The sequence below is a fragment of the Equus caballus genome, chromosome 28 (genome assembly GCF_041296265.1).
Source record: "Equus caballus isolate H_3958 breed thoroughbred chromosome 28, TB-T2T, whole genome shotgun sequence".
In the NCBI taxonomy this organism is placed as follows: domain Eukaryota; kingdom Metazoa; phylum Chordata; class Mammalia; order Perissodactyla; family Equidae; genus Equus; species Equus caballus.
The window spans coordinates 43,614,866-43,638,923 of record NC_091711.1 but is presented as its reverse complement, the minus strand read 5'-3'; the positions used below and the strand labels follow the sequence as shown (position 1 = coordinate 43,638,923).

The 24,058-nt window shown below is 45.0% G+C and overlaps 1 protein-coding gene across 1 annotated transcript in view; it reads right to left on the bottom strand.

Annotated features, from left to right (window-relative positions):
- Positions 1–24,058, bottom strand: part of MEI1 (meiotic double-stranded break formation protein 1) — a 69,794-nt gene that overhangs the window by 6,727 nt on the left and 39,009 nt on the right. The window contains exons 20-26 of the mRNA XM_001502603.6: positions 19,094–19,369; positions 13,405–13,570; positions 11,863–11,967; positions 9,915–10,025; positions 9,124–9,284; positions 7,056–7,137; positions 6,706–6,881 (exon numbers count right to left, since the gene is read on the bottom strand). Coding sequence (XP_001502653.4) covers positions 6,706–6,881; positions 7,056–7,137; positions 9,124–9,284; positions 9,915–10,025; positions 11,863–11,967; positions 13,405–13,570; positions 19,094–19,369 — 1,077 coding nt within the window. The remainder of the gene's footprint in view (positions 1–6,705; positions 6,882–7,055; positions 7,138–9,123; positions 9,285–9,914; positions 10,026–11,862; positions 11,968–13,404; positions 13,571–19,093; positions 19,370–24,058) is intronic.

The following is a 24,058-nucleotide window of genomic DNA, read 5'->3' as shown; positions in this document are numbered from 1 at the left end:
TGGGAAATGGCAGGATATGGGACCAGCGCACTCCTCATTAGTCCTCTAATCCCAATCAGGGTCTCTCCTCTGCCCCAAATAGTTTATGCAGTATTTCCTTCTAAATACACATGATTCCTGGAGTTCTAGTCAGTACGTTTTTTTCATTACATCCCCAGAGCTATTTGTGTGCTTCTAGCAGAATGGAGTACCTCCCATCTCTGCCCAGGAAATGAACCTCTGGGGAACTTCATTTGCTCTGCTCTTCCTCCACCTCTTCCCAAATCCTTTACATCTAATCCAGGTCACCTCACAAGTTCTGTGACTGTTGCAGTCACATGACCTCTCTGAGCTGCAGTTTTCTATCTCATAGGGCTGGCTTATGTGAGAACCACATGAGATCGTAGGCAGGAAAGGGCTTGGGAAACTGAGAAGTGCTAACTGTATGATGTTTGCTGACATTCCTATTTTTAATTTTACTTCCAGTCTCTTTCACCTCAGTGACTTGGGTCTATCATCCTACAGTGCACTCCTGGACCCCTGTTTCATGAGTATTCCCCTCCCCAAAACAGAATCCCAGCCTTGGAAGAAACTTTAAGGGTCACCCAAACCGACACCCTTCAAGCCCTGAGACACCTGGTTTCTGCTTAGAAACCCCCAACCACCAGCCACTCCTCTCCATTCCTCCCAAGGCAGCCCATTCTATTGTTAAACAGTCCTGGCCATGAGAAAGGGCCTCCTCCTGTAGCCACTGGTCCTGTAAGACCAGTTCAAACTGACCCCATCTTATCAACAGGTTTTTCAGGGCCAAACCAAAAATTTGCAAGTCCTGTAGCCAGAGCGTGCACAGAGGAGAAAATCTTGACCTGAAATGACACCAGAACCAAAGATTCTCCCCACCAAGGAATCAAAGGACCAGACACAATGTCAGACTCTTGTCAGAAGCAAGGGGTGTCCATTAACTAGAAAGATCCAGTGTTAAAGCCCCTTCCCCACCTTACCATAAATGTTTAAAGCCCTCCAATTGACACCTGCCCTGCTAGCATTTCCTTGGTACCACGTTTCAGTGTACGAGCCTATTCTCCCTAACCTCTTAAATTTTGCCCCAAACCCTGAATCGGGGAGACAGATTTAAGAGCTTTGCCTCCTGTCTCCTTGCTAGTCAACTTCACAATAAATCCTTTTCTTTTCTCAAAAACTGATGCCCTGATAATTGGCTTTTTATGCACATTGGGTGGGCAGAGTACCCCAATTTTGTGTGGTAATGCTCCTGTCTTCCTGCAGCTCTACCCGCTGGCGTAGGTCTGCATCTCCAAAGAAACCCAGAACAAACTTACTTCATTTCTACTCTGGAGACATTTAGAGACTTACAGTCTTGTGGCCCCTCTGAGAACTAAGCAGAAGGGAAGTTAGCCTTAGCTCCTTCCCACCACTCCCATGCCACCTAAATCACTCCAGTGACCACGGCCCTTCTTTGGACCCCTCCACTGACCTGCTCTCTTCCCCCAATGTGTCCCACCATAGTGAACCCTGGACATTCTCCATCCTCACTTCAACTAACACTTCTCTGTGCTGTGCTTCATTCCTGGGGGAATGGAGGCTGTTCTTATAGGCCCAAATCGCTTAATGCTGAAAGACTCTTTTTATTTTGCAGATAGAGAAAATGAGGATAAGTAAGGGGAAGTGACTTGCTAAACTCCTTCAGAGTTAGAAGCTGGGCAGGGGCTAGAATGCAGATGTGTATGACTCTGGCCAGTGCTGGTTCCATTGCACTGTACTGGGCCACCTCAGACTACTGAAGATTCTGCACACTGCCAATGCATTCAATCAGTGATGCCATGTGACTGCTTTGGCTCAGAGAAGTCAGGGAGGACCAGCACCCAGTGCCCTAGTTTAGGCCTCATTGTCATTTTTTTCCCCTTGATACCATTTTTGAAAATAACAGCTTTATTGAGATATAATTCACAAACCATAAAATTCATCCTTTTAAAGATATAATTCAATGGTTTTAGTATATTTACAGAGTTGTACTGCTATGTAATTCCAGAATATTTTCATCATCCCAAAAAGAAACCCCATACTCATTAGCAGTCACTCCCTATTTCCCTGCCCCACCCCCACCAGTCCTAGCAACCACTAATCTACTTTCTGTCTCTATGGATTTGCCTATTCTGGGCGTTTCATATAAATGAAATCATTTAATATGTGGCCTTTTGTGTCTTGCTTCTTTCACTTAGCATGTTCTCAAGGTTCATCCATGTTTTAGCATGTCAGTACTTCATTACTTTGTGTGTGTGTGAGTGAGGAAGATTGGCCTTAAGCTAACATCCATTGCAAATTTCCTCTTTTTGCTTGAGGAATATTGTTGCTGAGCTAATATCTGTGCTGATCTTCCTCTGTTTTACGTGGGATGCCACCACAGGATGGCTTGACGAGCAGTGCTAGGTCCGTGCCCAGGATCCGAACCTGCAAACCCCAGGCTGCCAAAGCAGAGCACCTGAACTTAACCACTACACCACCAGGCTGGCCCCTCATTACTTTTTATAGCCAAATAGTTTTCAGTTGTATGTATATACAATTTGTTTATCCATTCATCAGTTGGTGGACATTGGAGTTGTTTGCATTTTAGGGCTATTAGGAATAGTACTGCTATGTGCATTTGTATACAAGTTTTTGTGTGGACAAATGCTTTCAATTTTCTTGGGCATATACCTGGGAATAGAAGTATTGGGTCATATGGCAATTCTATGTTTAGCTTTTTGAAGTACTTCTAGGCTGTTTTCCAAAGTAGCTGCACCATTTCACATTCCCAACAGCAATGTATGAGGATTCCAATTACCCAACATTTGGTATTATCTGCCTTTTTTATTTTAGCTGTCCCAATGGGTGTGAAATGGGCCTCACTGTCATTCACTTGGGTCATTGCAACAATCTCTTGCCCAACAGTCCCCTTGCCTCCAGGCTTTCTCCTCCTACTCATCCCTTCTGTGACTGCCAGAATGATCTTTCAAAGACACAGTCTGACAGAAGCCCTTCCATGGCTCCCCACAGTACTTCTTAGCCTGGCACAATCTTGCCCCTGCCTAGCTTTCCAGTCTGATCATCAACTTCTCACCACACCCCCACACCCCACTATGCACTGTCATATTATGTGATTTTACTCATGCTGTCCTCCCTGCCTGGAATGTCCTTCCCTATACCTCTGCCTAACACCATTCAAGGCTGAGTTCAAATGTCGCCTTCTCTGTGAAGCCTTCTCTGACCCCCTATGCAGGGGAAGTTTTTGCCTAAAAGGAGTTTACAGTTTTCAGAAGAAGACAGAAATGCAAACTACTGACTATATAATAAAATATGATAAATGGGATCCTCAATACAGGGCTGAACAAACCATTCTGGCTGCTTGGGAAAGAGAGACTTCCTCTATTCTTGGATTACTATGGAATAAATGTTTGCTGACTGGATGAATGATTAAACGAATCACGAGCTGTTTTTAGACAACAAATCTGTGGAAGGCTCTGAGGGAGGCTTAACTCCACTCCTGAGGGAAGGACAGAAAAACAGAATGATTCTTCCACGTACTTTCTCAGGTCCTGGGCAGTGACAGAAAGGGCATTGTGGCTGAAAGCAGAAGGCCAGGGAATTTCTCAGGAGGGTGGCAGTGAGAGAAAGGAGGAAGGGGCTCTTTGGTCCTGTAACAGGCAGTAACAGGGAAGTGACTGAGGATAAGCCAGGCTCCTCACCAACACTCTCCTATCACCAGTGCAGGCCCAGTAGCCTCTACATGCGGGATTCATGAGTTACTCCAGTTGGTTCCCCTTTCCAGGGACTGCTGAGGGCAGTCACAAACTTTCAGAGACAAATACAGTTTGATTCTACTTATATGAGGTACCTGGAGGAGTCAAATTAATAGAGACAGAAAGTAGAATGGTGGCTGCAGGGGCAGGGAGGAAGAGGGGCAGGAATGAGGAGTTATTGTTTAACAGGGACAGAGTTTCAGTTTGAGAAGATGAAAAAGTTCTGTAGATGGATGGTGGTGGTGTTACACAACAGTGTGAATGTACTTAATGCCACAGAACTGTATACTTAAAAATGGTTAAAATGGTCGATTTTGTTATGTATATTTTACCACAATTTAAAAAAAAAAAAAACTGCCAGAGGCAGAGGACAGTGTCATAGGCCTGGTGACACCTAGGCTCTTGGGCAGGGGAGGTGAATGGTGATGGTGCTACAATAAATCACTGGCCCCTTAGTGTTTAGGTTATTAGTTTGAAAAAGGCTTTTTATCACTTAAGGCCTAGTTCAAATGTAACCTCTCCTGTGGAGCCTTCTTTGATTCTTTGATTGTGTTTCCTACCATCTGTGAGTGCTTACATGGCTGAAACTGTATCATATTCATTTCTATGTCCTCATTCATTCATTCAGCAAACATTACTGGATACCAATTCTGTGCCAGGCTTTATGTTGGGTATCGAGTTTAAGGAATCATTTTTCCCCTATGTTCTGAATATTAAAACAGGAACTTCAGCCCTTTCAGAAACATTGGAGAGAAAGCATTTGCCCTTCCTCCCACCCTTAACTAGATCTTTCTCACCCAAGGAGAGATTTACCTCACAGGTGAGATGCTAGCTTAACATCTACTGTGCCCTCGGGGCAGGATTAAGGTATTAAAGGTCATGCTCCCATGAACTTAAACTCTTAAGATCTTGGCCAGCTGGCTAAGTGCCCATAATGAAAACACAATTTTTCTGCTTCTGGTCTCCTGGTCTGGCCTAGGGGAAGGAGGACGGTCTAAAAGCTCCTTTTGGAGAGACATGACAAAGCTAGTACAGTAAATTGTTAATGGTAGAATCTAGGTGGTAGGTGTATGAGTGTTCACTGTAAAATTCTTTCATCTTTGCTGTATAGTGGAAAAATCTGAGACCAAAAAAAACCCATTCTGACCTTAAAACTTAGCTACATTCTACTATGTGTTTACCAGCAATAAAGCTGATGTTTTGGTTCTCATCTGATTCCTGATTTCTCAATTGGTTTTGAACCCACCAGGGGAACAAGACACAAAGATTAACCGGACACAGTCCCTACTTGGGGAGCTCACAGTCTGGGGAAGACTGATATGAAAATGGGAACTTACAACAGAAAGAGTTAAGTACTACGACATGATAGAGGTTGGATCCATAAAGAGCACAGAACCTTGTGCATAGATGTGCTGGCAGGACAAGACTCAGCGACCACAGAGCCAGCACAGGGGCCACTCTTGGAGCATCCTCCATCTCTTTACATTTCCCAACTTCCCCTCCCTTGTGCACAGGCCTAGGGGGGATCAATCCTTGAACATAATCTCCCACAATCAACAGCCATATCATACATGTGCAGTCATTATCTGGGCACCAAGTGGAATCTACTCAAATCAAGGCTCCCAACCCATCCCTGGGAAGTCTCCACAACTCCTCTCACTCATTTGTTGGCTCCCCCTACCTCCCCATCTCTTGCTCCATGAATGCCTTGCCATCAGATCAGACCATGTGGATCTGTGACTATACTGGACAAGCTCCAAAGGACAGGAAAAGAGAGTCCAAGTCTAACTAAAACAGCATAAACATGTGGGGGTTCGGTCACCCTACAGTGACCAGCTCATATTTGAAAATAATAGACAATAAGCTCCTTGAAAGAGAAGAAAGTCCTGGGGAATCAAAGGTGGGAAACAGGCCGCAAGGTCAGGGACAAGGAATGAGTTCATATCAGAGAACGAAATGGTGCTGCTGTCAAGATCAATTCCATCTCTGATGCCGCCTGCCCTTGGGGACCTAGGACAAGTCACTTGGTCTTTCCAGTCCAGCTCAAGCACCTCCCCCATGAAGCCTTCTCTGACAGCTAGCCCCAAACTCACCTTCCACCAGCCTATTACTTACATCCTGAGACCCCACAGTGCTGTGCGCCCCTTTAGCCAAGCACTGACCACAATGAGTTATCACCTCCTGTCTACATGGCACCATCCCCACACCCCCAACTGTTAACTCCTCAAAGTCAGGCACCTGACCTATCTCCATGGCCCCACCACTCTTCATAGTATGTGATGGCTAGATAAGCAATGATCTCCAAAAGTCCTCTAAGCTGTAAAACACAAACTCCTCAGGGGTGGACATCTACTGTTTTGCTTGCCCAGGATCCATTCTTCCTTCTTCTGGGAACAATTTTCTTCTGCAGAACCATCCCTCTCTCCTGTTCATGTGGGTTATAGAGAGCTGACCATATGCCCCAGCTTCCAGGACATTGCCCCAAGCCAGGTCAATCAGAGTGTCCCATGCCCTGGCCATAGTGATCGGCATATTACCCAAGCCAGGCTAATGAGACTCAATTCTGGGGACTACTGGAAAAGAAAAACTTTCTGCTGGAAGGATATAAGCCAGGAGCTACTGTTGGTCATCTTACCATCCCATGAGAATAAAGCTGACAGAGAGAAATGCAGAGCAAAGAGATGGAAACAGAGTTCTGATGACATTGTCTGAGCCTCTGGGATCCAGCTGTGCCTGAAGCCAGTATTGATCCCTGGACTTCTGAGTTATAAAACAATTTGAGTTTCGTTTCCATCACTGTAACTTTAAAAGTCCCAATCAATCCACCCACCTGGAGGGAATACTGAGCTCTTTACAGGCAGCCACCCCTTCCTGCTCTTGTCCTGAGAGAAGCAGGCTGCACTTCATGGGTTCTGCTTAGCAAGGGCCTTACCTGCACCAGGAGGTTCTGCAGTCCGATGACCAGGGACAGCACTTGTGATGTTCCAAGTGGAGCTAGGACAGTGTCCTCAGGGGCTAGTGGTGGCTGGGTCCCTGAGGGCAGCAGGGCCACCAGGGCAGAGGAAAAGCTTTGTTGCAGGGCTGTCCGCAGGAAGCATAAGATGGCAGCTGAAAGCAAGAAACTCCTTATACCCAGTTCCTGACTCTTTCCCCACCTCCCACTCAGCTCTGTCATAGGGAGAAGACAACGGAAATAATAAAGGCTAATCTGGGATGGGTGGTCCCATCACAGAATCTAGGAAAAAGCTCTTCTTTTCCTGCTAGAGGCCCCGAGGCCCACACCTGAGAGCAGCGCAGCCTTTTTCTTGGGAAAGCTGAGGGCCTTCAATACTTGGTCCAGTTCCACGGACAGTGTCTGGTGAACCTGGCAGGGCAGGGGGTAAAGGAATAACCCCCACATTCTGGGAGCTTGGCCAGAAAATAACCTGCCCCAATATCTCTTCTACCCACCCACACATACCCGCTGCATCCAGAAGGACAGAGGAGGCCACACAGAATCCTGTGAGCCTCACCAGTCCTGGATTCAGGAGTGTGAGGAGGAAAACCAAGCCCATACCTGGAGAACCCTTCTTTTCTCAAATCTCTTCCATCCTCAAGGACCTCCTCCACCAGGGAGCCCTCCCCGGCCATCTATGGTTCAGTCTCTGCCTCAGCCAACCACCCACCTAACTTAAATCTGGAATTAGATGGCCTGGAATAAAAATCCTGGCTCTAACACTTGCCAGCTGTCTGGCCATAGGCAAGTCACTGCATTGTACTTCTCTCAGCTTGCTTCACTTTCTTCATCTATAAAATGGGGACAATGCACCTGCTTTCACTCCCTCCAGAGCTACTGGGAACAGCTGAGGATCAGCCTTGGCGACTCTGCTCCTTAGTGTCAAAGCAATGTCCAAACTGAGGGGTTAGTCAGGGTGGCAGGTTCAAAGCTGTGAGTCTGCTCGGCTCTCCTCCCTCAGAACACAAGCTGCCTGAAGGCAGAAACTTCTCCTCTGCTTGGATCTATCACAGTCTGACACAAAGTGCTTGGATCTATCACAGTCTGACACAAAGCAGTTCCTCAAAAATGCTTGTTAGCTAGTGGAATCAGCAGGTTCTAGGCAGAAGAACCAACTTGTAGAAAGGTAAGGGGATACCATACTCATGTAAGATGTTAATAGAGGAAACTGCAGGGGATATATGGGCACTCTGTGCTATCTGCTCAATTTTTTTGTAAATCTATAACTGTCCTAAATATAAAAGCTATTAAAAACCAGTCAATCAATCAAAAACAAAGGTATGGAGATGTGAAAGAGTGCAGCTGACTGGGAGAAGAAGAAACACTTGGTCAGAGGTCAGGGAAGGAGGGTGGAATGGCAGAAAGTAAGGCTGCAGGGGGGCCAGGTAAGAAGGGTTTGGCTGGCCATGTGGAGAACAAAAGGGCCACTGAAGGAGTGTGGACAGAAGAGACAAGCAACCAGACTGTGGCTGCAGCGAGAGGAGATGTAGAGGAGGGAAGAGGCTAGGAGATTGTGAATAGGCCACATTAGTGGTGAGAACAAACAAAGATGCCTGAGCTAGGGCACTGGGGAGAATTTAGAGTAGAGGTAGTTAGTAAGTAATTGTCTAGGAGTGAGCTGAGGGCCAGGGCAGAGCCAAGGACAAGGTGCAGGCTTCCACCCAGGCAGGTGACTGCAGGGGTTCGGGTGAGCCCAACAGCCTCATGCAGAAAAGGAAGATTGGTTCCTGTCCCAGATCAACACCACAGGCAACAACCTGCAGATCTGCTATAGCATAGATCTGCCACAGCTTGCAGCAACCCTGGAGACCAAACTTTAACAATGACTTCATAGCTTGCCACCCAGCACTTCGAGGTCACAGGCTGGCTTCTGCCTTCCTGTCCAGTCTGACAGTCCACTTCCTACATTCTAACCACTCAGTACCTCACCACTCTCCAAATATGTACACCATGTCCTAACTTTGTGCAGCTTCATGTCTTTGCTCATATTGTTCTCTTTACTTGGAATGCCTTTCCCCACTATCTTTGCCTGGTACAATCTTACCTTTCAAGGCTTTGCTAAAGACTACAAGTTCCTGAAGTATAGGGTAAATGCTCTATTCATTTTTTATTCCTCTGTGCCTAGAATACCGCCTAGCATGTAGGTGATCCATATGTGTTAAACAGATTAATGTAAACCAACGTGACAACAAACCCGCATGTTTTTTCCCCATTTTGTAGGCAAGGAAACTAAAGCTCAAAGAGTTAAATACCTTGCTGAGGTTACGCAGCTAATAAGCCACACAGCTGGGACCAGAACTCAAGATCTGTATCACTCCTTTGTGTGCCCCAAAGGCACAGGGGTTAGAGACTAACCTGCAGACTGCCATCGTGCTGCTGGGCAGAGAAGGAGGCAGTAAGCAGCCAGGCAGAGCAAAGGAGTGCTGTCCCGGGAGAGCCTGCCTCGGCCCAGGTGAGCGCCAGCATCTTCTCCAGAAGCTTTATCAGGGCCGTGCTGCTCAGGAGCACTGCAGCAGCTGTGGATGATCCAGCAGGGCAGGCACCACGTGAGTTATACAGGAGCTCCAGCTCAGTGCCACCACAGTGGTTAGTTAACACCCAGTGGGAGCTCCACGCATATGTGGTAAATGAACAAAAGGATCAGCTTAAGGCTATAAGGATCTCAGCATCATTCCAGAACTACAGGTTATCAGAACCAAAAAGGATCACATGCCCATCTGATCCAGCCACATCTACCTCATTTATATATATATATATATATATATATATATATATATATATATATATATATATATATATATATTTTTTTTTTTTTGGAGGAAGACTAGCCCTGAGCTAACATCTGCTGCCAATCCTCCTCTTTTTGCTGAGGAAGACTGGTGCTGAGCTAACATCCATCCCATCTTCCTCTACTTTATATGTGGGATGCCTACCACAGCATGGCTTGCCAAGCAGTGCCATGTCTGCACCCGGGATCCAAACCAGTGAACCCCAGGCCGCCAAAGCAGAACATGCGAACTTAATTGCTGCGCCACTGGGCCGGCCCCCTCATTTATATTTTTAAGATGGAAAAATTGAGGGCAGCAAGGGCCTCAGACACTGCCCAGCACCCCTCCTCTTCACTATCCCAGCCTGGGCCCCAGCACCTCTTTTCTGACTGCCTGGTGTGGTTTGATGAAGGCTCCAATAGAGGAAGTTGAAGGAGGGCTGCAGGACGTCCACATCAGTGGGGCTGCATTTTCCACACAGCTTGCTCACTACAAGAGATCAGAGTCCCCAGGCACCCCATCACACACCAATCTATGGCTTTAAAGCATACCAGCACTCACACTTCTTACAGATAACGGCCCTCAACTGGCTAATTTCAGATGTCAGTCTTGGGGACTAAGCACAAACTAAGTGTCCCTGGTATTATAGCCTACAGAAAGAAACAGTGACAAACCTGAAGGCATGTTCCCACTCTCCATCTGAACAAACATCAGGCAAGCAGCCCACAGCTGCATGTTAGAACAGACTGCACAAGTTTAGGTTGCCAAAAGGTATCCTATAACAGTGCTCGTGCCAGCACAGACCCCAGGTTGGAGGGTCTGCAAAGGTCATCTAGGCCAACCTGTCAATCTTAGCAGGAAAAAGATCCAACCTCTGAATCCTTCCAGCAATGGGGCACTCACCACCTTCCCAGGGGAGCTCTGTAACCATTGATGTGCAGTTCCCTAAACTTGCCATAGTCTCTCTCTCACATCAATCCCATCTGGCTAACTCCTTAACTCCTATTCAGCAATCAAGATTCAGCTCAAAGTTCACTTCCCCCATGAAGCCTTCCTTAACCTCTCAAGGCAAGACTAGATGCTGCCCCAGCCCTCATCAGAGCAGTTACTACACTGTAGAGTAAACATCTATAGAAAACATTCCTTTCCTCCTGGGAATTGCCACTCCTTGTTCCTCCACCCTCCACCATCCCAATATGACACCTATCTAAGTCTCTATTCACTTTTTGGCAGCCACATCACACTTGACTTCTAATTGGCTCATGGTCAACTGGACAAGCAAGCCCCTCCCACATCCTCATCCCTGAACTGCAGTCCTCTATCCACAATGCTCTCAAGTAAAAGTACTTAAGGGTTATATGTAAATATATATTACATTTCAAGTGTATGTTTCAGCCTGTTATTCCTCCCTGTCAGAGGCCCTTTTGACAGCTGATTTTGTCTCACACAGACCTCTCTCCCAGCTGAGCATCATCCTTGACCTGACAGACAGGCTGGCAATGATCAGCACTAGGCTGGGCCTAGAAGCCCTTGTTGAGCCTGACACTGATCTTCTCATGAGGAGGTCTGGGCTCAAGGCAGGGAAAGAACCGTCCTGATCTGTGGCCAGAAGACCTGACAGTCCACAGGTACCAAAGACATGCCATTTTTCCTATTAATTTTAACCTTTCCTCAACTAATCTTCCTGAAGGTACTGCCTATGAAGTGGCAACTGCACCAGTGAGCAATGAAAGGTCCTAATGAGGTTTGGGGTGTGAGTAGAAAAGAGCCCTAGAGAACTGAGAACTGGATCTTCAGATCCTGAATCAGCTGTGGAATGAGGTGGAGAACTGAACCCGTGTCAGGAAAAATCAGTTTACACAGATAGTATCTACTGAAGGCCTACTAAGTGCCAAGCACTGTGTGGCATTCTACATCTATAGTTATTCCTTATCTCAACTTTAAATCAGGCAAGTACTATTATTTTACCTATGAGGAACCTAAGGTTCATAGAGGCTAGGTGATTGCCCAAGGTCGCATAGCTAGGGCCTAAGCTGAGAACAAACCCAGGCCTTCCTGACTCCAGAGCTTATGCTTGTCACACAATGAGATATATATATATATATATATTTTTTTTTTTTTTTTTTTTTTTTGGTCTCCCAAACACTCCCAGGGAACAAGCAGAGAAAGATCTGGAAGGTCCCTGAGCAAGAAGCCCACAGGAACAGAGTGACCCACTAGCTTCTTCCAAAGGGATAAAAGGATAAAGAAAGGAGCAATGCCACTGCTACTGAGGGAGCATCCACAGCACACCAGCCCTAGGCCCTCAGACACAGTCCCAAGACACCTTGGTGAAGGAGCTTCATGGCCATGCTGTCCAGTTCTTGCTCTGACTCATTCCTCAGCTGCACTAAGGAGAGGAGGCTCAGCAGCAATGGCAGGTTCCCTGAGGCTGTGAGGAACAAGGAGGGCTGGTCAGGGGCTGGATGTTTAGATCACCTCAAGGTCAGACAGACACCCCACCCTGCCGTAAATGGTTTGTTGGAATTTACCCCTACTCCCTACCTTCTTCTTTCTTCATTGGGAACAGGGGCATCTGATGTACAGAGTGCCAACTCTGGGTTGGATATGGAATTCAATATTTCACTTAATTCCCTTAAAACTATGTGAAACAGGGATTGTTATTCCTATTTTGCAGTGAAGAACATTGAAACCCAGAAAGGCCAAGCGACTTCTTCAAGGTCCCACAGCCAGTAAGTGGCAGGGCCAGGACTTGAGCCAAAATGTGAATCCAATGGCCACAGTCTTTCCACTATGTGTTTCCACGAAATCTCATGGCTGTTAAACACTAGTGTCAGTTAGATGTGGCTTACCCTTCCCTGCAAAGGAACGACTCAGCTACTCCAGACACCCTTATACCTACCTCCAAACCCCCATCCTCAGTCAAGACTGGACCAAGTGCCACAGCTCTCCTCATACTTCCTGTTAATTGCTTGGAAATTTAATTTAAAAATTCAACTTTCTTTCCTTTATTTTTGAGGAAGATTAGCCCTGACCTAACATCCACTGCCAATCCTCCTCTTTTTTGCTGAGGAAGACTGGCCCTGAGCTAACATCTGTGCCCATCTTCCTCTACTTTACATGTGTGATGCCTGCCACAGCATGGCTTGATAAGCAGTGCTAGGTCCACGCCCAGGATCTGAGCCAGTGAAGCCCGGGCCACTAAAGCAGAGCCCACAAACTCAACAGCTATGCCACCGGTCCAGCCCCAAAAATTCAACTTTCTAAACATAGGAAAAGACATACCAATCCCAGCCTTTTCAGTGTCTTCATACAGTACCAAACATCAAGCTTCCTTGACTACAGAGAGTCCCATTCCAGATTTGGAAACAATCCTTCTGGATCTCACTGGGAGCTTCCAATATATCACAGATCCACCCCCTCCCTGGCCCCTACTGGCTGCTGTTGCCTCCTTGTTCGCCCCCATATTTCCTGCTTTCCCAACGGGGGCTGCCATTCTTGTGACAAACAGCTCTGAGCACATGCTGAGCAGGGTAGGGACATGCAAGCATACATCAGACACACCCACTTATGCTAAAAACACAGAGACATTAAACATAATTAAACACACTTACACCACCACCAGACACACACACACACACACACACACACACACACACACACACCCCACCCCAAACCAAATATATTGAGCACTTACTCTCCAATGGGGGGAAGGAGATAAAGTTTAACTTGATGCCACACTGGCCTGACTTTTCTTTTGCAGAGAAAACGCTGATTCTCTGTGCTGGAACAGACCTCATCAAGGCAGAGATGCCTACTCCTTACTGACCTTCAGGTCAAAACGTACCCCCAGCAGCTGCAGACTGACCTCCTGAGGGGGAGGCCCCATGCTCCACCAGCAGATGCTGCAGGATCAGCAGGAAGTGACCTCGGATGAGACCACCCACTTGGACATCCTCATTCCTCCTCAAAAAAGTCCTCAGGATGATCAGTACCTTGCGGGCTGTGTCCACTGGGCTGGAATAGATGAGGTCCTGAGCAGGAGAGAAGAAAGCTAGAGCTCAGAGGGCATCATAGTCGGGGACAGGTAGACAGTGAAGAAGAGAAGGGCTGGGAAAAGACCCAGGATGATGGTGTCACAGAACCTGGGGAAGGAAGTGCTCACTTACTCATCACTTATTATGTACCATCCTGTCAAATCAGTCCATCCTAAACAGGAGGAAACAAAGGCTCAAAGGGATGACATGATGTACCAAAGGTCACATAAGCCAGTAAACCGCACAGCTAGGATTTGAATGCAGGTCTCCTAACTCCAAGCCCAAAACTCTTTCTATTTTCCAGGATGTCTTTCTCATGCAAATGGAAGTATTAGGATCAAGAAGAGGTTGTTTCAGGATAGGGGACCTGAGTGTGCCTTAAGGGAGAAGAGAGGAGAGGGATGGAGATGTCACAGGGCAGGAACAGGATAGGTTAAGACAGATTCAGGGCAGGAAGGGAAGTGAGGACCAGGTCAGGCCCCTTCTTTGCCATGGCATCTGGCTATTTCTGCCCTAAGCTATAAAGGCCTTGGGTTCACAAGGTGGGAAAAGACATTGCTTTTTATTTGCTTTCGCAGTTATTTTAATGAGTATATGTTAAAGGCAAAGCCGGTCAGAAGCTGCACCAGAGGCTATCCCACAGCTCCTGGCACCTGCTAGCTCAAACAAGCCAATTCCTTTGGACAGGCTAACGTACCAGGTCAGTTAGGGCTGGGTGCTATGAATCCAAGATCACACACACTCCCTTTCCAGGGAAGACAGCTCTTGACACACAGAGAGACACAGCTACAGGGCACCTGGCCAGACAAATCCAGATGTGCTAATCACTGGGTGGCACCAGGGTGTCCGGGCTTGGCTCTTCACAAAACTCCACAGCTGACAGAGAAATAACTATATCAATAGCAACCACCCAATTAGAGCCTCATAATGTCAGGTACTGTGCTGTGTTTAAACAGTAGCTGTATGTTTGTTTATACATTATCCATCTCTTCATAATAACTCTTCCAGGTAGGCGTCACTCCGATTTTTCAAATGAGGAAACTGGGGCAGATAAAGTAGTTTGCCTATCAAGAAAGCAGTAGTGTTGTAAATTCCACTACACTGAGTTAATGAAGGGCAGGGATGAGATAGGTTTTATCTTTGTCACCCTGTAGGGACTCAGAAAACATCTCTAGAAAGAGAGGATCATGAATGGGAGGGCTAGAGGGAATATCAGTTTATTTCCATCAACACTTTTACTTTACAGAGTATGAGACTGAAGCCCAGAGAGGGCATGATTTGTCCAAGGTCACAAGGCCCAAGGCCAAACCAGCTTCTGGGTCCTGCTCCTTCACCACCGCCACATGGCTGCCTGAATGTCAGAGCTAGTCTCTCAGAAACCTGAGTTAGTAAATTTTAAAGGTCCAAAAGGAAGGGCCTACTCGGCCTTTGGTGGCCATGGTGAATGCCTGGAGAAGGTGTGCACCCCACCACAGGCGTCAGTGGGAAGGCTCTGGTGGAACACAGCCCACTCTGCAGTCTCTCCTGCCTACAGCTGTCCAGAACCTCTGGGACTAGACTCACCAGGGTGATGTGGCCAAGCAGGGAACAAAGAGAGCTTCTGTGATATCACTGTTCTTCACATCTAAAGAACCTACATGAAAGACCACCTGCTGATAAGAGTGGCAATTAACAGCTTTGTTTTCAGCTGTTAATTACCCACAGCAAAAACAGAAATTGGTACCAACACATATTTTTAGACTCTTCTCCTCCTGTGGCTAGAAGCTGGGGAGAAATGGTAGGAATTATATATACTAACAGACAATAAAGCTGTTCCTCACCAATCTTTTTTACCACTGATATTTCTAGGACCTAATTTCAGTGAAAAACTCATTAATTTTAGGTTCCAGTCATGGTCATGACCCTTATTAGCTATATGACCTTGGGCAATTCAATAAGTTTCTCTGAGATTAACATTGTTTATCTGGTTCAGAGTCAGTCAAAAATTGGGGAATGATAGCCTACTGTATATAGCATATCAAGAGTCTTCCTACATATTCTATGATTTATCCTTACGTTATCTCTATTTTACATGTGAGGAAACTGAAGCTCAGAGAATCCTTCACCTTCCTGGATCTCTATGCAGCATCCAGTCCTAAGGGCAGCTCCTTCCTGTTGAGCTCTACCTGGTGAAGCACAAGGCTCCTCTCTGCCCTGTCCCCATTCCTCCAGGAAGGAGGGGTGATGAGGGTGGTGTACATTCAAGAACAAGAACTGGGTCACCACAACAAAGGGTGGGCCACCTGCTCCAGCTTGCCAGGGGCAAGGACTCTAAGGATTTAGTCTCCTGAGATTCATTTTCTCTTTGGCTTGTTTCTTTTAAGTATTTATGTCCTTTGAAGCTAGTGGCCTAGCATAGCCTTCAGCTAGGGAGGGGCCTCCACCCTAGGGAGATCCAGACTGAGAAAGGGAACTTGTGAGAGGAAGATAATGAACTCCATTTTAGACAGAAATGCTAAATAGATGGTTAGCTTTATGGGTGTGCAGCTCAGGAGACAGGTCAGGGATGGGGGCAGAAATTTGAGTCATCAGCATACGGCAAGAGGCAACTGAAGCCATGGGAATGAATGAGACAACCCAGGGAGAATGCACTGAGTGAAGAGAGCCTAGGACAAAATCTTGAGGAACATTAACTTTCAAGCGCTAGCAGGGAGAAAACTACGAAAGAGACTGGGAAGGATCAAGAGAGGTAGGAGAAAAACTAAGAGAGCTGGTATTACTGGAGCCAAGAGTGAGTCAATAAAAAGGAAGTGGACAACCATCAAATACTAACAGGTCATATAAGGTGAGAACCAAAAAGTCCACTGCAATTAGCCACAAGGACATCACTGCTGATCCTGGTGAGAGTTATTTCAGGTAGCAATGGGGGCAGAAGCCAATGGGTGGAGGAATGAGTAAGACATGATGATTTTGAAAGCAGCAAACTACTTCTAGGAGTTTGGCTGTAAAGGGAAGGACGTGAGAGTGGAAAGTGTTGGGAGGGCAGGGACCAGTGAGTCTGGGTATGGGTCGAAGACATCCAGAGAAACCAGGAGCAAGTCTAGAGGAGCCTAGACTCTCCTAGCACTCCACAGCCTAGTGTCATGACCTGAGACTTTTTTCTAGCCTCATCATTCTCTGATTCTCTCCCTGCAGTGACGCTTCATTAAGTCCCTACAAGAAGAAAGATGTGAAACAAGCATCTATGATTTCCTCAAGGGCAAGGACCAACCATATCTGAATTCTCTTTGAATTCCCAATGCCTAGTGCCTAGTAAGTACCAAATAAATGTATGATCAATGAAAAAGTGAGTGAATTCAAGGCTTCTAAAAATCTGTTCCTCCCTATCTTTCTCCGACCTCATCTCCTATGATGTCCATCCTCCAAGCTCCAAAACCACACCAGACCATTCGTGGTCCCTGAATTACAGTAAGCACTTTCATGCTGCTGTACTGGCCTGGCAGGATCCTCCTCCAGCCGTCTGACTTATCAAGTCCTTTGAGGATCAGCATATATGATATCTTTCTGCCCTCCCTGCCACCCAAGTACTCTGCCTGATCTTTACTGCCACACTGTCAGTACAGTTGTGGTTTGCTGTATCTAATTGCCTCACTGTCCTGCGGGGCAGGGACTAGGTCCAGTTCTTCCCTATACCTCCAGTGTTCACACACACAGCTCTCCCATTAGATGGAACAGTGGATCAGGGTTGGTTTCTTCTTTGTTCTGACAGTCAGCTTTGTTTACTGGAAAGAACCTTAGACAGGGAGTCAAAATCTGGGTTTTAATCTCAACTCTTGTGACCTTGGCAAATCTCTCTAAACCTATTTCTTCATTTGTTTAAAAAGAAAAAAAAAGATACCATCATTAGTATCTCTCTCAAAAGATCTGAATTCATTTTTTTTGAGAGAGACTTAGATCCAGATCCCTAATTCAATGGGTCAGCAAATATTTTAAGTACCTACTATGTGTGAGGAACTGACCCTGAATACTTCATCTGGCAAAGAAAATCCAACATCTTAGGTCTGTCCATTGCTGCTTTCCCTGGAGTCCCATCTTGCCTTCTTCCCCTATGCACTAATGCTTTATTTTTAACCCATTCCTTCTCCTTCTCTCAAGGAAGAATTTGAGCCAAAGCATCAATGTGGCCCCGATCAAGCCAACACATGTGCAACCTCACAAAAAGACAGATCTCAGGGATGGGAGGTGAAGATTTAAGTCTGAGTGGAGAGTGAATGTGTGTGTGTGTGTGTGTGTGTGTGTGTGTGTAAGTGTGAATGCAGACAGATGTAGGCACTTAAGGGCGTGAGAAATATAATGCAAGTGTTATTTCCACCATAGTCAAACCAATAAAGTCAGGGAATCATGTTTGTTGATGATAAGAACATCATCTCTATCAGGCTGTGTCATTCTTCCTGGACAAGGGAAGGCCAAATAGGTGAACTGGCATTGAAGGCAGAGGTTCTAAACCAAGTGTCTCCTACGCTGGCGTGCTGCAATTAGTTTGGGACCTGCCACTAGTAATTGCTCACTAAATACAAAGTGTCAAATGCACAAATAATTTTCTTTTTTAAAAATATATAAATCACAGCAGTTACTTCTACAGTAATGTCACCCTCATTAATTTCTTTTCCAATGTGCTTTCTTGAGTGGAAGGAAAAAAGGTGGAGTTAAAGTCAGTGTATTAGCAACTGCAGACAACAGGCAGCCTACTTATCTAACTGATGTACCTGATAAGAATTACAGGGGCCGGCCCTGTGGCGCAGCGGTTAAGTGCGCACGTTCCACTTCGGCGGCCTGGGGTTCACCAGTTCGGATCCCAGGTGCAGACATGGCACCACTTGGCACAACATGCTGTGGTAGGCATCCCACATATAAAATGGAGGAAGATGGGCACAGATGTTAGCTCAGAGCCAGTCTTCCTCAGCAAAAGGAGGACAATTGGCAGTGGTTAACTCAGGGCTAATCTTCCTCAAAAAAAAAAAAGAAAGAAAGAAAAAAGAATTACAGAGATGTATTACTTCATAATAAAGCACTGGGGTTTCTAACAGTTCTGGGTATGCCCAAGGAACTGTGTTTCACATGTACCATTATCATGCGAGTCATGGCAGAAAAAAGGCTGAGTCCCTCTGCAAGCAGACATCTCCATCTACATGCCCCAGGGGTCTCCTTTGACCTTAAACCCCTAGCCAAATCTACCTTGAGAGAAGACAGGGAGGTCAGAGGGAATGGTAACTGAGATCAGCATTTCATAGTTATGACCCCTGGAGAGTAGAAAGGAACATATCTCTCAGTGAGCAGACCTCCATCAGACTTAGGACAGGGTATAGATTTACAGAAACCAGGCATCTGCCAGCCAAAAGGACCTCCTACTCACACGGAAACAGCAATAATTCCAGAGGTGACCAGAAGCATCTGCTGATGCCTCCTGACCTCAGTAAACCAGCTCCCAGAGACAGAGGGCCCACCATCTCTGAACGCAGAAATGAGCAAGTGATCACCTACTAGCAAAATAAGCAGGATGCTGGGGCTGCTTCTGAGTATGTGGAACAGGGCTGCTAAGCTGGCAGGAAGTGTGGGCTGCCCAGCAGAGGGGAGATCATCCAGCTCCTCGTAGCTGCTGTCTTCCCAGGAGAACCAAAGTTCCAGGACACGGTGCCCAAACCTACTCATCAGCTCTGGATACAACAGGAAGAACCTGAGCAGGAGGGGGTGGTGGGCGTAGACTAGGTGCAGGTCCGGAATGCCCTCTAGGAATTTTCTGATGGCACTGACCACAGCCTGGAGGCAAAGAAAGAAAGAGGCTAAATATACCTTGCAGAGGACCCTAGAGACCCCAACAAATAGCCAAGACGTGACTGGGAAAAATGTACTGGCATTTGAGTACTCTAGGACATCTTCACTGGGTCATCCCAGCACCCTCTTCTGAGAAGAAAACCCCACTGTGCTTACCTTACGACAGTGCTTCTCAACTAGGGGTGATTTTGCTCCCCAGGGACATTTAGAAATGTCTAGAGATATTTTTGATTGTCTTGATTGGGGACATGCTACCAGCATCTAGTGGGAAGAGAGCAGGGATATCCTAAATATCCTACAATACTCAGGACAGCCTCCCACTGGAAAGAATTATGCTATACAAAAGGTTAATAGTGCTGACACTGAGAAAGCCAGCTCTATAATGATACTTACCACAGTGTGTTGTACTTGTCAGCATATGTGTCTACCTCCCACACTAGACTTGAGCTGTCTGAGGGCAGGGACTGTGGCAGATTAATCTGTGCACTTGGCATAGGGCCTGGCACAGAGGGGGCAAAGGTATGTTGAATCATTTATTAACCTTCAAAAATCTATGTCTTCCCATTGCACATATAACACAGCTCAAATTCCTTAATATGTTATTCTGAAAGTTTTATAGTTTATAGTTGTGGCTCTTTTATTTAGGCCTTTGATCCATTTTGAGTTAATTTCTGTGTATAATATGAGGTAAGGGTCCAACTTCATTCTTTTGCATGTGGATATCCAGTTGTTCCAGCACCATTTGTTAAAAAGACTATTCTTGGGGCCAGCCTCGCGGCCAAGGGGTTAAGTTTGCATGCTCCGCTTCAGCGGCCCAGGGTTTTGCCGGTTCAGATCCTGGGCACAGACATGGCACCACTCGTCAGGCCACTCTGAGGCAGCATCCCACATGGCACAACCAGAGGCACGCACAACTGGAATGTACAACTATGTACTGGGGGTGCTTTGGGGAGAAGAAGGAAAAAAAAAAGATTGGCAACAGTTGCTAGCTCAGGTGCCAATCTTTTAAAAAAAAAGAAACTATTCTTTCTCTATTAAATTGTCCTGGCATCCTTATCAAAAATCAAGTGACCATAAATATATGAGTTTACTTTTGGACTCTCAATTCTATTCTATTGATCTAGATGTCGATCCTTATGCCAGAACCACACTGTCTTGATTACTGTAGCTTTGTAGTAAGTTTTGAAATCAAGAAGTATGAGTCCTCCAACTTTGTTCTTCTCTTTCAAGATTATTTTGGCTATTTTGGGTCCCCTACATTTTCATACAAATTTTAGGATCAGCTTGTCCATTTCTGGAAAAAAAAAAGGTAACTTGGATTTTGATTGGGATTGTGTCGAATCTACAGATCAATTTGGGGAGTATTGCCATCTGAACACTATTAAGTCTGTTTCCCTAGTTTTATTGAGATATAATTGACATATATCATTGTATAAGTTTAAAGTATATAACATAATGATCTGACATATGTATACATTGTGAAATGATTAATACAATAAGTTTAGTCAATATCCATTACCACACATAGTTACAAAATGTTTTTTCTTTGTGACAAGAACTTTTAAGATCTACTCCTTAGCGACTTTGAAATATACACAACAGTATTGTTAGCTGTAGTCATCATACTGTACATTACATCCCCAAAACTTATTTATCTTATAACTGGCTATTAAGTCTCCTGATTCACGAACACAGGATGTCTTTCTATTTATTTAGGTCTTTAATTTCTTTTAACAGTGTTTTCTAATTTTCATTGTGCAAGTCCTTGCACTTTTGTTAAATTTATACCTGTGTATTTTATTTATTGATGCTATTGTAAATGGAATTTTTAAATTTTTTTTTTATTTTCTTGCTGAGGAAGATTCGCCCTGAGCTAACATCTATGCCAGTCTTCCTCTATTTTGAATGTGGGCTGCTGCCACAGCATGGCCACTGATGAATGGTGTAGGTCTGCTCCTGGGAACTGAACCTGAGTTGCCAAAGTGGAGCATGCCAAACTTAACCATTAGGCCATGGGGCTGGCCTCTTAATTTCATTTTTGAGCATGTTATTAAAGACATAAGTCTACCTTTCCAGCTTCTCTCCACTATCTCCCATATGACTTAGAGAAGGCACACTAACCTAGGCTTCCTTCCTTGAATAGATAGACTAGGTAACTTACCAACTCTGTATCTTAAATCTTGCTCTACTCTCAGCCTGAAAATTCTCCCTTTACCACCTCTGTCTCCTTCATGAAGCCTCTCCTGATGCAACAATAAGATACAATCTCTTTCCCCATGTATTTCTATAGCTCTTGATCAGGCCTCCTCCTCCAGGAGAGCACTCATTGCTGTTGTTGCCTGCCTTATAGGAGATCTTTTTGTCTCTCCTGCCAAAATGGTGCTCCCTGAGGGCAGAGAATTTGTCTGATTCCCCCTAACCCTGACAGGCCCCCATATAGCACCTGGCACACATCAAGTGGTCAAGCCACATTGGTTGAGTTGCTAAAATGTTGAGAAGCAAATAAACAATCACGTGCACTGAGTAGCGTTCAAGGGTTTAGGAAATGCTGATCAAATTGGAGACAAGTTACTAAAAAGAGCTTCCACAAATAGGTAGGACCTGACACTCTGAAATGTCTATTCCCCCAGAGACACCCACATTCCAGCTATTGGAGGGTCCTCACACACACATCCAGACGCACACCAACCCATCTTCTGTACTGCTTCCTATAGAGGCTTAAGAACTAGGAGAGTCATAAAGGATCTCAGAGATGACTCTGGCTTCTCCTCTTCACTTCTAGATGGCATGCCCAAAGCCCAGAAAGGGAAGGAGACTCCCTCAGGGGTGCCCAAAACATTAGTGCAGAATCAGAATATAGATCCAGGAGTGCTGCCTTTCAGTGCAGTGCATGTTTATAAGGTCATCCTGCTGCCACACAAAGAGTACTCACAAGTTGATGGCATCAAGGAAGTCTTCTCATAGAAAATACTGCACAGAGAAGGGAAGGTCAGAGACAGAGGCAAAGGAAAGACCCAGGAGCCAGGAGGCAAATCTTCTGAGGAAGAGGTCCAAAAACCTCCTTAATGTGTCCCTTACAGCACCACTCACCTTAGGCAATCCCATTGCCCACCAAGGCCTTGATGACTTCCTGAAGGGTGCTCCTAGAACAAAGAGTTTCCCTGTCTCCAAAAGCTTCGTGGGCTATGTTCTGCCCTCTAACTTCTCTTTCACCTCTCTCCTAACCTTTCTTTTCACTCCATTCAGAACAAGTTCCTAATGAACTAGGGCACCATGAATCTACATGCATAATTCTCAAAAATAATGTTGAGCACAATGAATCAATAAATAAATGAGAAAGAAACAAAAGCTCTTCCTAACAGTAGAATTCCAGCCAAAAAATACAGAAGGATGGAGTCAGAAAATCACCATTTTGCAACTTCATTCCAGCTTGATTCAGCCAGTAATCATCATTGTATGCTAAAACTAGTGGGAGAAAGTTTGATGAGGAGCAGGATATATAAACAGTCGCAAACAATCTTCCAACTAGATCATTATTAATTACAAAGAAAAACATATCGTCACAGTGGAAAAATCTAGCAATATCACGTATTCAACATAAACATCACCAATAATAGGAAAAACCATCACCATATGCCTCCTGAGGACACATCACTTGTGTAGTATTCTTACCCAAAATGCATAACCTAAATCTAATAATGAAGATATATCAGAAAAACCCAAACAGAAATTAACATAGGAGGTGCAAGACTTGTACAATGAAAACTACAAAACATTTCTGAAAAAAGTTAAAGAAGACATAAATAATGGAAAGATATTCCACGTTCATGAGTCAAAGACTTAATATTGTAAAAATGTCAATACTACCCATTTATTCTACAGATTTAATGTATTCTACAGATTAATGTAATTATTCTACAGATTTAATGTAATCCCTACCAAAATCCCAATGACTTTTTTGCAGAAATAGAAAAACCCATCCTAAAATTCATATGGAATCTCAAGGGACCCGGAATAGCCAAAACAATCTTGAAAAAGAACAAAGCTGGAGGACTCAAACTTCCTAATTTCAAACCTCACTACAAAGCTACAGTGACCACCACAGTGTGATACTGCCATAAAGATAGACACATAGACCAATGGAATAGAATAGAGAATCCAGAAATAAACCCTTGTATATATGGCCAAACAATTTTCAACAAGAATGCCAAGACCATTCAATGGGGAAAAGACAGTCTTTTAAAAAAATCCATCATCCAGCCTCCCATCATATGCTGGGTGCTGGAAAAACTGGATATCCACATGCAAAAGACTGAAGTTGGACTCTTACCTAACACCATGTATAAAACTTAACTCAAAACAGATCCAAACCTAAATGTAAATCTAAAACTATAAAACTGTTAGAAGAAAACATAGGGCAAAAGCTTCATGACACTGGATTTGGCAGTGATCTCTTGGATATGACATCAAGGCACAGGCAACAAAAGAAAGAATAGACAATTTAGACTTTAGGAAAATTTAAAAGTTTTGTGCATCAAAAGATGCTTTCAATAGAGTAAAAAGGCAACTCACAGAATGGGAGGAATCATTTGCAAATCATATACTTAATAATGGATTAATATCCAGAATATACAGAGAACTCCCAAAACTCAAAGCAACCAAAAAACCAAACAA